General features: G+C 39.7%; 1 protein-coding gene across 1 annotated transcript in view; it reads left to right on the forward strand.

Moving 5' to 3' along the window:
* Positions 1–1,349: 1,349 nt before the first annotated feature.
* The window catches only part of TBC1D8B (TBC1 domain family member 8B), a gene marked incomplete in the record, with an annotated part of 67,035 nt that continues 52,380 nt past the window's right edge, over positions 1,350–16,004 (forward strand). The window contains 1 exon segment of the mRNA XM_027765748.1: positions 1,350–1,479. Within this exon segment, the coding sequence (XP_027621549.1) occupies positions 1,350–1,479 (130 nt within the window).

Consider the following 16,004-nt stretch of genomic DNA (forward strand, 5'->3'; position numbering starts at 1 on the left):
ATTCACTTAAGCATTTAAGTCACCACATATAATTGCCAAGATATAAAGAGGTGAAGGCTGCCCTGAAAGAGATTTCTTTTTTTCTTGAAGGAGCTTCAGAAGGCAAAGGGAAAAGAAAAAAGGAAGAAACGAAGTAACAAAAGATGGCTCATAGGGCCAGTTCCTGGCCTCATGGCTTAGGGTGGTTGCACCCCACATGGCCAACCCTGGATTGGAGTACCAGTCCCCGTGGCTTGAGAAACATGCAAGGCATGTGTGCACGAGTGCCCAAAATCCTAAAAAGAAGGGAAATGGAGGAAAAAGGATCAATGCATGATCATTCCCCATGGGGTGGGGGGGTGCTTTCCCACTTTCTGTCTCTCGCTGTCGCTAGTGCATATGCCCTCTGGCAAATTAAAAAAAAAAAAGTTCATAAACTGTTCAGATCCTGAAAAGGAAAAGCTGGACAAGAGATTTTCTACGACATATAACAGTAGTTAACTAAACAGGCGCAGCAGAGGAAGAAGGGGGAGGTGCAGGGCGTGCAGCAAAAAAAGCAGCTTCTGGAGATTTTATCCTTTTCCTAAGGGAGCAGAATGAGCTTAACGTAGGCAAGAATTTTGGATTTAGACTTGGAAACCTATCATTGTGCGACCTTGGCTAAGTCACCTCACCCATCAGCCCTTTTGTTTACTGATATGCAAAGTGGGAAAAAGATTCCAGTATTTCATAAAACTTCGACGAAGATTACTGGATTACTCGGGATTACCCGAATTCAAGGTAGCACTGAATGTTAGTTGCTGCTGCTGCTGCTGCTTCTCCAAACGGGCCATCACTCCGAAATTCCGGAAACTTTGTGTTCTACTGTTTAACCCCCTCTGCTGTAAAAGGATGAAGAGAGGCACTACCTCTATACGGGAGGTTGACTTATTTGAACCCCCCCCGTGTGTTGTGTGAGCCCCCCCCCCCCAAAACGCTTTAAACTTTAGATAGGCTGGACACACTTACTGGGTGGCGGGACCCGCTTTGAAAGCACCCCCACTGGGTCTCACCCCTGTGTATTGTGGGAAGTGTAGTCCCGCGCTCCGGCAGCCTGGATACAGAAAAGCGAGTAGAAAACTACAACTCCCAGGAGGTGAAGAAGCGGGACTATTTCCCAGTCGGGCGGTAGCGCTGTGGGAGGGAATTGGCAATCTCGCTGCCTACGTGGGAGAGAAGGGAGGGTTGGGGGAAGTGTGGAAACCCTGAACCTGAGCCGCTGCCGCCTCGGGAAGACTGGGTGGGAGAAGTAGAAGCAAACGGACGGGTTGAGGGTGAGGTGAGGGAGGACAGCTAGGTCGCTGCTCCCGGGCGGCACAAAGTTCTTCGCGATGTGGCTGAAGCCTGAGGAAGTGCTCCTGAAAAATGCGCTGAAGCTGTGGATGATGGAAAGGTCCAACGACTACTTCGTGCTGCCGCCGCGCCGGGGCGACGGGGAGGAAGGCGGAGGGGGACTCACAGGTAAGTGTGGCCGCCCGCACCTGCCTCGGGGTCGGGTTCGCCGCCCCTTAAAAGCTGGTGAGGAAAACAGTTACTCGTCGCCGCCGGCCCCCTCTGGGCAGAGGGACTGGGGTTCTTCTCCCGCCACCACCTTTCCGCCACCACCACCGCCACCGCCACCACCCAGCCCTGAGAATGCCTCTTGGGACGAGCAGTTGCTCTGGGTGGGACCGGGCAAGGGAGGAAGGGGTTCGTTCCAGGCCCAGGAGGAATCTGGTACCTGCCCTGGCGCTGCCCGTGTTGCGGGGGGAGGGGGGCTGAGGACCCAGTGCTCGACCTAGACTGGTGGCATCTATTGGCTGGTGACAGGGGCTAGTTCCCAGTTGTGGACTTAACTTTTTTCTCAAAACCCGGTTGGGAGTGGGGGCGGAGGTGAGGAGAAAGGGAGGTGCCCCAATCGCATCCCTGGAGATAAGCTTCAAATGAGGCTTCGGGAGTGGGGGGAGGGTTGCAGACCGCCGAAGTCCAGGGCTGACTCAGAATTGCTGACCGCTCCGGATTAGCACGTTTCACTTGGTCTCCAAGTTTTCAAGCCTTGGGATCCCCTCTCGAAGGCGGTTACAACGCCCTCATGAATTTCTCTCTGGAGCGTCTCGGCGCTGCCTCTTTTGTCAAAGCTACGGTTGTAAACCAAACCCAAGGAACATACGGAAGTTTAACTCTTCCTGCCTAACCCATCCTGTCCCCAATTTTTAAGTTTTAAATACCGAGAACTGTTCCTTGACCAAGTATTTCAAGTCTCCAGAGAGTGTTATTTTGAGACCGCCTGTCTTGGGCAGGGGCATTCCTACTTCTGGATGTTGGGAGAGCCAAGAGCTCTTTTTGGTGAGATTTTCTAGTTTGGATGGTGGCCTTGAAATGGTGGCCCAGGCTTAATTTAGGCAGGTGAGGTCCTGAGAATAGGGAAGAGCCCGAAGCCTGCGCGTGCCTCCCACCTTACCTCTTACTTGTTGGATGACATTGGCCATATTTTTTCATCGACTTAACCTTAAGCACCTGTATGTGCCACAAGGCATGCTTGGGCACAAACACAGTAAAGATTCGGTTTCCAGCTATTGAAGTGTTTATAATCTGAATGGGATGGGGAGGGGAAACAGAAAACTGACTTTTAAACCGGGCAAATTATAGTTAAAACCATATGACTGACGGGTTGGGTGGAGATTTATGGAGGTGACATCGCTTTAACTGTTCTGTAAAATGGTGCCAATCTCACTGAGTTGAAAGGATAAAATGAAAGAAAATAAGTGTCAAATCAATACATGTAAATTGGCAACAAGTGTTTTCTGTTATATTCTCTTTTTTTAGCCACCTCCGGAGTGGAGAAGATTCTGAGGTCTTGTAGGACATTTTTTTTTTTTTTTATCTCGCAACATCTATTCATTTTACCCAGCTCCTAAAAAGGCCCTCTTGAAAATACAGCAACATAAAATTGCCCCATTAAACTTGATATTTTGCCATGTTCTGATTTTTAAAAATTACAAGTGTTATTTTGTAAAAATCTTCCCATTTATTAGATGCAGTTATTTTCTAGATGAAAATTTGAGAGTAGATGTTCATAATTACCCAGTGATGTAAATTATCCACTTGAGCTCATTTAGACTAGGTCAGGATATATTTAAAATGGATTTTAAAATGGATCTTATAGCTCTGTGGTACAGCCTCACAGTCTTCTAATATATTTTGGGTCCCCATAGTTCTACCTGGCCAGCAATTTTACTGGTGCTTCTGCCTCACATTTACCAGAGAAGTGTATTTCACTTCATATAATTATGTTCCTGAAAAATAATGGGTAAATTATTGAGAATCAAAGCACTGTGATGTAGTATTAAATAGTTTTTTACTTGTTGCAGGTTTCCTTTAAACAATTGTTCCTTGTTTGTGTTTGGTTTTTAATTCGATATGCTTTCTTAAAGTATGGACCAACTCACCAGTTCCTTATCTCCTTCCTTTCTACTCCATTTATTAGTCTCTATAGCTCTAGAATAAGAGGACACTTGTCTGAAGAAATAAAGCAAGACTTCTACCATACATGTATGTTGTGACTAGTGATAGCTCCGTTGACTTAGTGGTCATTTGTATTTCTGCATGATTGTTTTATCTGTTATATTAACAAATTGCTTGAAATTACCTCATGAGAGCTGCCACTATAATGACATGTGAATTAAACTAAATTGATCAGAAAGGAGCAAACAAATGTCTTAAGATTCACTTGGTTCTTCTTGGTCCAGAGCAAAACTGTACTGATTTTCATGGCTTCTCAGATACTGTGTTCTGACTTAAACTTAGGAAGTCAAGAGTTTCACTGTGCTTCACCACAAATTCACATGTGGATTAACATTCATAAGAGTTTTTGTGCCAGCTTGCCTTTGGTTTGCTAAAATCTAGTGTTATGTGCTCCCTCTTTAAAAATTGACTTCAGGGACGGGAACCAGCAGTTAGCGTAATGGCTATGTCGCTGGACTCCCACATAGTCGACCGCGGTTCATGTCCCGGACCCGGTGGCTTAAAACTCACGCCGGGCGCATGTGCGTGCATGCCCAAGATCCCGAGAGGAGAATGGAGGAGAAGGGACTGCAGCATGACCATCCCCCCTGGGGGGTGATTTCTCGCTTTCTGTCTCTATGTCTCTCTCTGTCTGTCTGGCAGTGAAAATCTCTCTCTAAAAAAAAATTGACTTCAGGGGCCAGCAGGTGGCATGATGGTTAAGAGTTCTGGATTCTCACATGGCCAGCTACGGTTCAAGTCCTAGATCTGGCAGCTAACTTTCTCTGTCAGCCTGTCTGTCTGTCTCTCTCTCTGTCCCTCTCTGGTAAAATTGAAATAAATAAATAAATAAATAAAGTTAAATACGGTAATTCTTTTTTAAAAAAAATTTACTTCATACATTTTGTTTAATAAATAAAAGATAATGACCATCGAAAAATGTTAATGATTGTGTTTTCTTTAAGATATAATTTCTTCGTTATGTGATAATTGGCAATAACTGCCAGCAATGTAATGACTTTAGGTGTGGACTTGGTGAAGTTAGTTGACTCCATTTTTTTTTTTTTTTGAGAGAGAGATTTTTGCTCTAGGGCACATACACTGGCTAGAGAGACAGAAAGTGAGAAATCAACCCCCAGGGGGGCTAGCCACATCGCAATCCCTTCTCCATTCTCTTGGGATCTTGGGCACGCACACACATGTGCCCAATGTGTGTTTTTAAACCTCCCGGTTTGGGACTCGAACCATAGTCACCTATGTGGGAGTCCAGCAACATAACTATTATGCCATCTGTTGGTCCCGACTCCATACTTTTTCTAATAACAGACTGAGAGCATCAGAGAACCCTAGAGTGGTTATAGCAAGAGACTAGCTTGGAAGTTAGAATTCTGAGGTTCCATTTTTAAACTTTCGAAACAATTTTAGTGGGTATCTGGTAGATTACTGACCATTTACCTAGCTTTACCATATTTAATTATCCATAGCAGAGTATAATATCTTGTGGAAATTTTCGTTACACAGAAAATTGTTTTACAGATGAGGTGAATTTTCCTTCATTAAGGAAGTAATTCACCCCTCTACACTTAACCTCACATTAGCGCTTTCTTCACCTGGCTGGTAAGGGTAATAACTTTTCTATGGCACCTGAATTCAGCATCTCATTTAATATTATTAAAAATAATTTATATGGGGACCAGCAGTTAGTGTAATGGCTATGTCACTGGACTCCCATGTAGTCGACCACGGTTCGAGTCCTGGACCCCATGGCTTAAAATTAAGCCAGGCACATGTAGAATTACGAGGCTACATTTTATTAAGTTCTGTAGTGTAGTGTATGGCTTACGAGGATCTGCCAATCAGAAAACTTTAATGTAGGTAGTTGTTGTTTTTTTTTTTTAAGAGAGATTTTTGCTATAGGGCGCATGCACTTGCTAAATCAGCAGAGAGAGACGGAGAGACAGAAAGTGAGAAATCACCCCCCCCCCGAGGGGGGATGGCCATGCTGCAATTCCTTCTCCATTCTCCTCTTGGGACTTTAGGCACACACACACATGTGCCAAGTGTGTTTTAAGCCTCCAGGTCTGAGACTCAAACCAGTCTGCCATATGGGAGTCCAGCGACATAACCATTACACGATCTGCTGATCTCTCAATATAGATAGTTATTGAGTGTATTTTACTCTTGAATTTTCTATACCTGAATGACATAAGTAGGTTCTTGAGTGTTGGATTGATCATCTCTCTCAGCAGTTCTCGTATTTGTGGTGTAGACCAAATTAGGGAATAAAACTTACTGAAATAGAGGATTTTTAAATATTCTATTCTTTATCTCCTTTTTCATTACAATTAAATCATATGTAAAAAGTATAATAACATTTGAAGTAAACTTAGTTTTTTATTCGCTTTTTAGATTTTTGCCATAGTATAGGATGTGTGCACTTGCCAGAGACAGAGACAGGGAAAGTGAAAAATCATCCCCCAGGGAGGATGACCACCCTGCAGTCCCTTCTCTTCCATTCTCTTCTTGGGATTTTGGGCGTGCACACACACATTCAGGCATTTTTTTTCAAGCCACCAGGCTCAGGATTCAAACCATGTAATTGGATACATGGGATCCAACACCTTAATCACTGCCATCTGCTGTTCTGAACTTTTAGTTTTTTGCTCTTTATTTATTTATTTATTTATTTTTTTATTTTTAAATAATTATTTTACTTATTATTATTACTATTATTATTATTATTTAGTTTGACAGAAAGAGACAGAGGAAAGTGAGAAAATGAGGAAAGCAAGCTGCCAGGTCTGGGACATGAACCACAGTCTGCTATGTGGGAGTCTAGCACCTTAAGCACCACACCACCTACCCCAGTTTTATGATATTTATACAAACTTCACAAGTCACTGTGTAAACAATTTGTCATAAACTATAAGGAAGTCTTTTAAAAGCCTCTTAATGACCATCCCTTGAAATTATAGAGCTTTTCTTCCCTTTCCCCACCCTAATGGAAGGAGTCCAACTCTGAAAATATTCATATTATAAAAAATCCATGCATTCCATGCTTACAGAGTAGCTATCTGATTTTTTTTTTAAATGCCTTTCTAAGTAACTCGTACTGGAAAGTGGGTTTACAAATGGTGGGCATGACATTTTATTTTACGTAAGGAAAGATCTTACCCCACCACACACAGAATTAATAAATATTATTTTGACATTTTTTTTTTAGGTTGTTGCCTTAGGGTATATGTGCTCACCCTGGAGAAAGACAGAGACAGTGAGAGAGAAAGTGAAAAATCACCCCTATAATCCTCCATTCTCCTCCTAGAATCTTGGGCATAGATGCACATGCACCGGGCATAAGTTTCAAGCAACGGGGTCCAGCACACGAACCGCAGTCAGGCATGTGGGAGTCCAGTGGCATAACTGCTATGCCATCTGCTGGCTCCTCATTTTGAATTATTAACAAAATCCCATAGAGCAACCCTTAGGGAGGGCAAATTACACTGCGTGTTCCTGTACTCCCCTCACTCCCTGGAACATCTTGATCCCTGTGAAATCAAGCAAAAACTTACCATTAAAGATCTCTTTGAATAAGGGCACCTTGTAGGAGATTGTGAGAAATGAAGAATAGTCTGCGTTACCATTTTTTCTTGGCAGTAGTAGAAGTATTGTTAACTGCATCCCTATAAGCCTGGGACTTTAAAAAAAAAAAAAAAGATACCTGTCAATACTCTCGTTATCTCGCCCTTTTCCTCCACTACTTGCCACTAGAGCCTGCCTTTCTTTTTACTTTTTAAAAATTTGTTCTAGGGTACGTACACTGGCCAGAGAAAAACAGAGAGAGAGGAAGTGAAAAACTATCCACTGGGGGAATAGCCACACTGCAATCACTCCTCTGTTCTCCTCTTAGGACTTTGGGCACACACTTACATGTGCCCAGCATATTTCTCATGCTGCTGGGTCTGAGACTTGAACCATGCATTCGGCCATGTGGGATCCAGCTGTCTTAACCCCTATACCATTGACTGGCCCCTGAGCCTTCCTTTGTTTTACATAGACTGGAATCGCTTCTCAAGTTTGCTTTAGAGCATTCTCTAAAGTTAAGTTAAAGTCATAATGATGTGGATTATGTGCAAGGGTCTTTTGTTGTTATTAAGAGAGTAGAAATTTATCATGTAAATAGAAACTAATATTCATTATGAAGGAAATTTCATTTTGATGAAAATAATACTAAAAAGTGGTACCAGTAGATGGCGTAATAGTTACGATCCTGGACACCCATGTGATAGACCAGAATTCAAGTCCTGGACCCAGTGGCTTAAAACTCATGGTGGGCACATGTGTGCCCAAGATCCTAAGAAGAAAATGGAAGAGAAGGAATTATGGCATGGTCATCCCCCCTGGGGGGTGATTTCTAGCTTTCTGTCTCTCTGGTAAGCACATGCACCCTATAGCAAAAATCTCTCTCTAAAATAAAAATACTTAAAAGTTGTCACAGGGAGGGAAAAGAGCATATAGTTTGATTTGCCCTCCCTCAGTATTATCCTGCGGGATTTTCTTTTTGATAAATAAGCTATAAGCCAATATCCACAAATATATAAATATGCCACTAAAGCTAGTGATTCCATGAACCCTATTAACCTTGCTTCTTTTATTTTCCTTGATTTTTAAATGTATTTATATCTCTATTTACCTGTACTTATTTTATAAAAACATAGTTTCCTCATCTGTAAAACTGGAATAAAACTTAATCCTTCTTACAGCATTGTTATGTGGGTCAAATTAGTTTTGAAATGTGAGCAACTATACAAACATTTTACATTAATTTATCTGCTACTGAAAGAGTAAAATGTTAAGTGCCATTTTCTGGTCCTGAAGAACAAAAGAGGCTGTATATTTAAATATTTTCCCTAGTTATTACTTTTCTATATTTAACTATTTTCCCTTGTTATTACTTTTCTCATTTTATATATAGAAATTGATTTGAACTGGTAACATCGAGTATGTCCAATGTGCAATATAACTGCATAAAAAAACACTCATAGGTAATCCCTGAAGACTTTTTGTATGATACTGATTGTGCATTTATATAGTAGTTTATAATCAGAATAAAATACAAGAATTAGAATAATTTCTCCCGGTAGTGATGGCACAGGTTGTAGGGAGGCCCCGGTTTAGATACTGGGATAGACCTGAATATAGCAGGAGAGCATGCACCCTTGAGACTGGCTAGCTGGGAGGCTGGGGAGAGGGTCTAGAGGGTCCCAGTGATGACCCTGTCAAGGATATCTGTCTCTTTATCTCATTCTCTTTTGCTCTCATGGAAGAAATGAATAAAATACATTTTTAAAAGTTAGAGTAATTTACAGTGATAGCATTTACTTTTCATTTATGATTACCCTAGACCTAGAAGTTCTCAAACATGACCGCATGGATATAAGAATCATTTGTCTTGCTGGATGGTGGTGAAAAATACATACAATTTTGGTTTGTTTTCCTTAGTATTTTTCTGTTTATCGTTATTTTATTTTAAATTTATTTATTTACATTCATTCAGTGTACATCATTAGAGTATACAAAATGAGATTTTCCATTCAGAATACACTATATATTGACTCAATCAAGGATATTATTATACATGTTATCATCAACAAATAATTTTCCATTTCTTGTTATATATTTTGCTTCTTGTTTTTTCCTTCTTGATTCCCTCTCTTACCCGCTGTCATTTCCCACCCTCCTCCCAAAATGTCTCTGGTATCTACAGTTGCTTTCCATGTCTCCCACACACACACATTTTATTGATTCACAGAAGATCTTATTCTAAACACTTTCAGTAACAAGTGCAGATGATACAGACATACCTATGAACACATGTCTGACTTTAGGCATAAATCTCAGTGAGTAGAATGAACATACTATAAAGTAGTACCGAGCTGGGGCTATTTAGCTTTCTTTAGAAATTGAATAGGTTTTTTAATGCATTTAATTTAAAGAAAGAACAGATTTTGTTTTAATAGATTCAAATCAAAAATGTTAAGAGAAATTTGCTTAAGACTTAAAGCCTGGAAAAAGGTTAGGATTCAATTCAAGCAGTAGGTAGATAAAACTTTCATCAGCTCAAAGAACTCTCCCTTTCGGGAGAGAGATTTTCTTGGCTTCTCATATTTCTTGTGCCTCTGCAGTGGTTTCTCATCATCTGATGGATTAAACATTTTTACCTAATTTTGGGATTTAAATCTGAGCGTTCAGAGGTGTGCAGGAAGGGATGATCTGCAATCTCTCCGCAGTACTGTTTTTCTTCCTTTGTACAGCAGATTCTGTGGGAATTGAGGATTACTCTGACTCTAAAAGTATTCAGATATTTGGCTACTGTGCACCTTGAACTGTCTAGAACTCAGTGTGTGAGGCTGAGCAGAAAAGTGAGAAAGGTGAAAGAAAACAAAGAAAAAAAAAGCAATAAAAGAAAGAAAAAAAAATTTAATGAGAACCACATGGCCTGCCAAATATGCTGCTTGAAAGGGGTTGTTCAGAGCTCCACTGTAGATGGCTTGTGATTGGCCTGTCCGATGTGGGAAGGGGGAAAGGTGAAGATTAGCAAGATAAAAGAGTCAGAGAGCAAAGAAGAAATTAAAAAAAATTTTTTTTTAAATAGAGAGACATAGAATACTGAGGGTGCTCTACCTGGCTAGATCTTGGGGTCAAGAGGGTGAAGTCTCTACCGTAGTACTTTTCAAAACATAAACATAATACTTGAAGAAGAAATCCCTTTTTTTTCCTGTTTTTGGAGGTTTTTTTTTTTTTTTTTTTTTTTTTTTTTTTTTTTTTAAATTTTTTGCTACTGGGCATGTGCACTCTCCAGAAAGACAGAGAGAGACAGAGACAGAAAGTGAGAAATCACCCCCGAGGGGTGATGGCCACGCTGTAATCCCTTCTCCTCCATTCTCCTCTTGGGATCTTGGGCACGCATGCACACGCACCCAGCCTGAGTTTAAGCCACCAGGTCTGGGACTCGAACCATGGTCGACTACATGGGAGTCCAGTGACATAGCCATTAGGCTAACTGCTGGTCCCAAGAAAAAAATAACTATTCAGCTGATGAAAATTCATGCTGCTTGTAGACAGTTGTGGAAGGACTATGGATATAAGGTAAGTTAAAAAATAGTAAGAATTGGGACCAACAGTTGGCGTAATGGCTATGTCTCTGAACTCCCATGTAGTCCACTGCAGTTCGAGTCCCGGACCCGGTGGCTTAAACTCATGCAGGGTGTGTTTGCATGCATGCCCAAAATCCCAATAGGAGAATGGAGGTGGAGGATTGCTGTGTGACTATCCCCCCTGGGGGGTGATTTCTCACTTTCTGGCTCTCTTTCTGGCAAGTGCATGTACCCTATAGAAAAAAACCTCTCCAAAAAAAAAATAAATGGTAAGAATAAAAGGTATTATAATGTTTGCCACATTGCTGTACAGCTATGACATAGATTTTATATTGCCTTCATGTTAGAAAGTTTGCCCAGTTTTCCACCTTTTGCTGCTGCTATATAAGCACAAAAGGTAATAGTAAATCCTAGAAGTTAGGATATACAGCACATTCATTAAACAGTTACTTACTGACTACCTTCTAAACACCAGTGCTGCTTTGGTGCTGGAGGTAACAGGCATGATGAAAACAAAATCCCTAGTCTCATAGGGCCACCATTTAGTCGTAGGCAAATAAACAGGTAGTATATGATATGACTGGTGGTTGTACGCAGCATGAAGCAACATAAAGGAAGGTATCATGATTAAGATGGGAAGGAGTTGTTAATATTTTAGATAAATTGGTCTGGGAAGGCCTCTTATGGTGACATAATAAGTAGAGACTAGGGAGGCTAGAGTATAAAAGCTAAGCAGATATTTGGGAACAGAGTGAATATAAATAATTCTTCCCAGGAATTTTGCTTTAAATAGAAATGTGGAAAAATGAGGTGGTAGCTGGCCGTTGTCCTGGGTGTCGGATAGATAGTGGTGAATAAAACAGAAATAGTCCTTACCTGTACAGAGTTTATAATCTGTTGGGACAAATGATAAACAGGTAAGCATACAAATATGTATTATTGTGGGAGTAGTCCATAATAATCATCATCTTGGTTTTGTTGACTTTTCAATCTCTGCAAATGAGACGATATTACAAGTCCCCAAAGCAGTTTGCTGAGTCCAGTTCTGATGTAAAATATGCTTATCAGAAGTCTTGTTAAATGATAGCAAAAATTTCGCAAATACAGTGATTAATAACAATAGGTGGTATACTGGTGGCAGAAGTTCATTGTGACATCTGTGGAGCATCTTGACAAAAAGAATTTGGATTGTTTTTGTGCTAAATCATCCATCTCTGAGCACAAACAATAACTAGGAGGTGTTTGGGTAAAAGCAGGGAGGACATTGTAAGTGGGAGGAATAATGAGATAGTGCAAAAGCAAAAGACACCAGCTGTTGGGGACACAGCAAATATTGTAGAGTTATTTATTTGGAGTTGAAAATATGAAACTCAAGATATAATGAATGCCCTTAATAAGAAGAAAAGGGTGGTTGAAATGCAATATCCTCTTCTGTACCAGAGGAAAACCAGAGATAGAGAATTAAAGCAGGCTAAGAATTAAGCCTTGGTTGTTTTCTGTCTCCACTACTCTGTAAACTTGTCTAGATGGTCTCATTTTTTCCTCTCCTACTCCAAAATAAAGAAGGAAAATTTTAAAACAAGGGCTAACCACATTTTCTTATTTTATTATTGTATTGAAATAAGTTGTCTATTTGTTTTTAACCAAAATTATGGCCTGGTTTACTGCTTCTACAAAAATAATGTTCAGAAGGGTTATACTATATATGAGTTTATTTATTTACTATCATTCTTGCTTTTTTCTTTGCAACTAGGAATTCAGGTGTTATATTTTCTTTAATTTTTAGGGTTTACTCTTTTTGTAAATTGGTGCGTAAGTCTTGACAAGTAAGAAATGGTTGTAAATTATGATGCTAGCATTTCTCTTATTTTTCTGTGTTTTAATCTTAGAAATGTAGCTAGGTTTAATTGATAATTTATCTTTTCTCTTTAATGTCACAAGACATTAAAATTTGCTGTTTGTGGCATCAGTTGGTGTCTTTAGGAACTTCTAAATACTTAAAGGAAGAGATCAGTTAGGGGAGGAAATGAGTGCTTATGGGGGGGGGCACGTCTTCAAAAGAGTTCCTGGAAAAGGCGGTGGAAAACTCCCACATGGCCAGCCACAGTTCAAGTCCAGGACCTGATGGCTTGCTCTCTCACTTTCCTTCTCTCTCTGTGTGTTCTCTCTGATCAAATTGAAATAAATGAGTGAATAAATAAAAGTAAATATATAATTCTAGAAAAAAAAAGAAAATGTTTATTATGAAAAAGCTATGGGTGGATCTCAACTTTTTGTACCAGAATTAACTCATAGTTTAATTTCATTTTTCTATGAACTTTCTGAAGTCCCCTCATATATATCCAGTTTTCATGTAAATGCCTTGAAATGAATGCAGGGAGAGGGAAAGCAGGACAAAATAATTATTTTTATTATGTTTTCCAAAGCTCTTAGTATAAAGTTGGCAGCTTTCAAAATGCCAACTGTGGCTATTGGATCTTTGTTAAGCATTTACAGTCCTGTTTTAAGGACTTCCATGTGGTAGCAAAAGTATTAAAATTAGAAAAATCTACCACCTTTATTGAGCACACTACTTTCTCTCATTTAAATATATGTTCTACTAGGTATATTAGCAGTTTGCTAATTAGTTTGATCATTAACATTTAATGAAGGTGAGATTATAAAAAATTCAGGAAAGGTGTTCTTGTTTGACTTTGTAGGCATGACAACTTGTGATAAGGTAAAGAATCTACTGTAAGATGCCAGTAATCATTACTATGGCCAAAATATGTAATTGGGCATTTTACTTAGAATGGAAACAAATCTTATTTGTAATTAGGAAATTCATTTACATGGCTCTCCTCTGGCAGTCAGAGCAGTGTTGCCTTACCTTCAATCTAGTTTACAAGTAGAGCCACTTGTCAAACTGCAGTCCACTTTAGTTTGTGTACTAAATTAGCATATCTATAATAATGAGGACCATCTTCAGCTCTGGCTAGTTAACGGCCTTTTCTCTAGCACTTAGCCCTTGTTCATCATTACCATTGATCTAATACAAAAAAAAAAAAAAAATGTTTATAAAATTTTCAGGTGTCTAAACATTGGAAGGGATGATTAATACCAGAAATCAGAGTTCTCAACACTGGCTGCATGTGGGATTCAACTGAGGACATTTTAAAATAAACTAAAGGACATTGGAATACTTACGAATAAAATTATATGTCATTTACTTTAAAATACTCCAAGAAGGATAAATGAATAAGAGTGATAAAATGGTAATAATTATTGAGATAGATAAGAAGTTTTTGGAAGTTTCAAGATATTCTGTTTTGTGTATTTCATAAATTTTATAATATAAAGATACAGAAAAAGTAGAATACCTAAGTCCTACTCCAGATCAATTAGATCAGGATTTCTGGGCTTTAGTAGTTTCAAAGCTTAAGCTTGAATAATTTTTTAAATTCCTCCAAATGATTCAAATTTGCAGTTTTATTGAGAAGAATCACTATCATGAAAGATTAAAGTCAAGGTTCTGAAAGATATGGGCAGGTTGGGATGCTCAGTTGAAATAAGTGAGATAAAATGTAACATGGTCAATTATACACTGTTAGGTTTTTAAAAAATGACTGTACAGGACAAAGAAAACCTAGGTTGGTATATATACATATACACACATACATTCCCATACATGCATACCTACACATACATTACACACACACACACTTTTTAGAGAGATTTTTGCTTTAGGGGGCATGAGCTCACCAGAGGCAAAGAAACAGAGACAGAAAGCAGAAATCACCTCCCGGGGGGATGGCCACACTGCAATCCTTGCTCCTCCATTCTCCTCTTGGGATCTTGGGCATGCACGCATATGTGCCCAAGCATGAGTTTGAAGCTGCCAGGTCTAGGACTCGAAACTCAAACGGCAGTCAACTATGTGGGAGTCCAGTGACGTAACCAATATGCCATCTGCTGGTCCCAGTGTTTATATATGAAAAAGATCAAAATATCTTTGATTACAGGCTGAGTATGATAATATGATACAGCAGCCAAAAATGCTAGTATAGTAGTCTTAGACTGCATTAATACAAGCATGGAGCCCACAATATAAAAACCCTATATTTGTTCAGATCATATCTGCTATTTGGGTTTGGATGAGAGTTTTTCTTTTTCAAATGATAGGAAGTGTGCATGGAAGAGAGACAGGGAAGCACCCTTGACAATGTCTCATGATGCCATGAGCCCCCTTGCCCAACCTTCCAGCTCTTCAATATCCTGGGTATTCATGTACATGGCTGGTATATTTTCAGGCTAACCAGTGTGGCCATCCCCCCTGCAGTTGGTGATATGGCTTCCAGCCTTGTGGGGCACTTGTATTGCTGCAGCACTATGGCAGCTAGACCAGAATGACACATATTTTTTTAAAGAGATATTTTTGCTATAGGGCATATGTGCTCGCCAGAGAGAGAAAGAGACAGAGAGACAGAAAGTGAGAAATCACCCCCAGGGGGATGCCATGCCGTAGTCCCTTCTCCTCCATTCTCCTTTTGAGGTTTTGGGCACTCATACACATTCATCCTGCCTGAATTTTAAGCCACTGGGTCTGGGACTCAAACCATGGTCAACTCCACGGGAGTCCAGTGATGCATCTGCTAAGCCATGTACTGGTCCCCATAATGACACATTTTAAGACAAACTTGGACAAATAATTATGTTAAGGTAGTGATAGAAGAAATCACAAAAGACCCATACAATCTCATACAACAGACAGTTAAAAGAACTAAGTATAGGGGCTGCCAAGTGGCGTGGTGGTTACGGGTGCTGGACTCCCACATGGCCGACCACGGTTCAAGTTCTGGGCCTGACGGCTTGCACTCTTTCTCTCTCTCCCTCTTTCTTGCTCTCTCTCTCTCTCTGGTTAAAATTGAAAAATGATAATAAATAAATAATTTTTTTAAAAAATAAGAACTAAGTATATTAAAGCTAGCAGAAGAGAAGAGTAAGGGAAAACAAGATAGCTGTAATATTTGAAGACTCATGTTGAGTATAGTATACAAGGAAACTTCAAAAACTTTGTAGGAAAATGAAATGAAAGTTTATTTTGGTGCAAAAAGCTTTAAAATCCCAGCATGTTTTTTTTCCTGATACACATTACCATTAATTTTTTGAATATTCTGCATATGTTTTGTGGTTTCCCCAACATTGCAAGAAGTGGCATTTTGTTCATTCTAAGAAAGACCTATTTTTGATTAATAAAAGAATAGTTGTTTCTCTAGCTTTAAGGTTAAAAAAATGTTCATTGTAGAAATTTTAGAAAATATGTATAGATACAGGGGTTGGCAGGTGGCGTGGTGGTTAAGGACGCTGGGC

The sequence above is a fragment of the Tupaia chinensis genome, unplaced genomic scaffold (assembly GCF_000334495.1).
Source record: "Tupaia chinensis unplaced genomic scaffold, TupChi_1.0 Scaffold139696_1, whole genome shotgun sequence".
NCBI classification, from domain to species: Eukaryota; Metazoa; Chordata; class Mammalia; order Scandentia; family Tupaiidae; genus Tupaia; species Tupaia belangeri.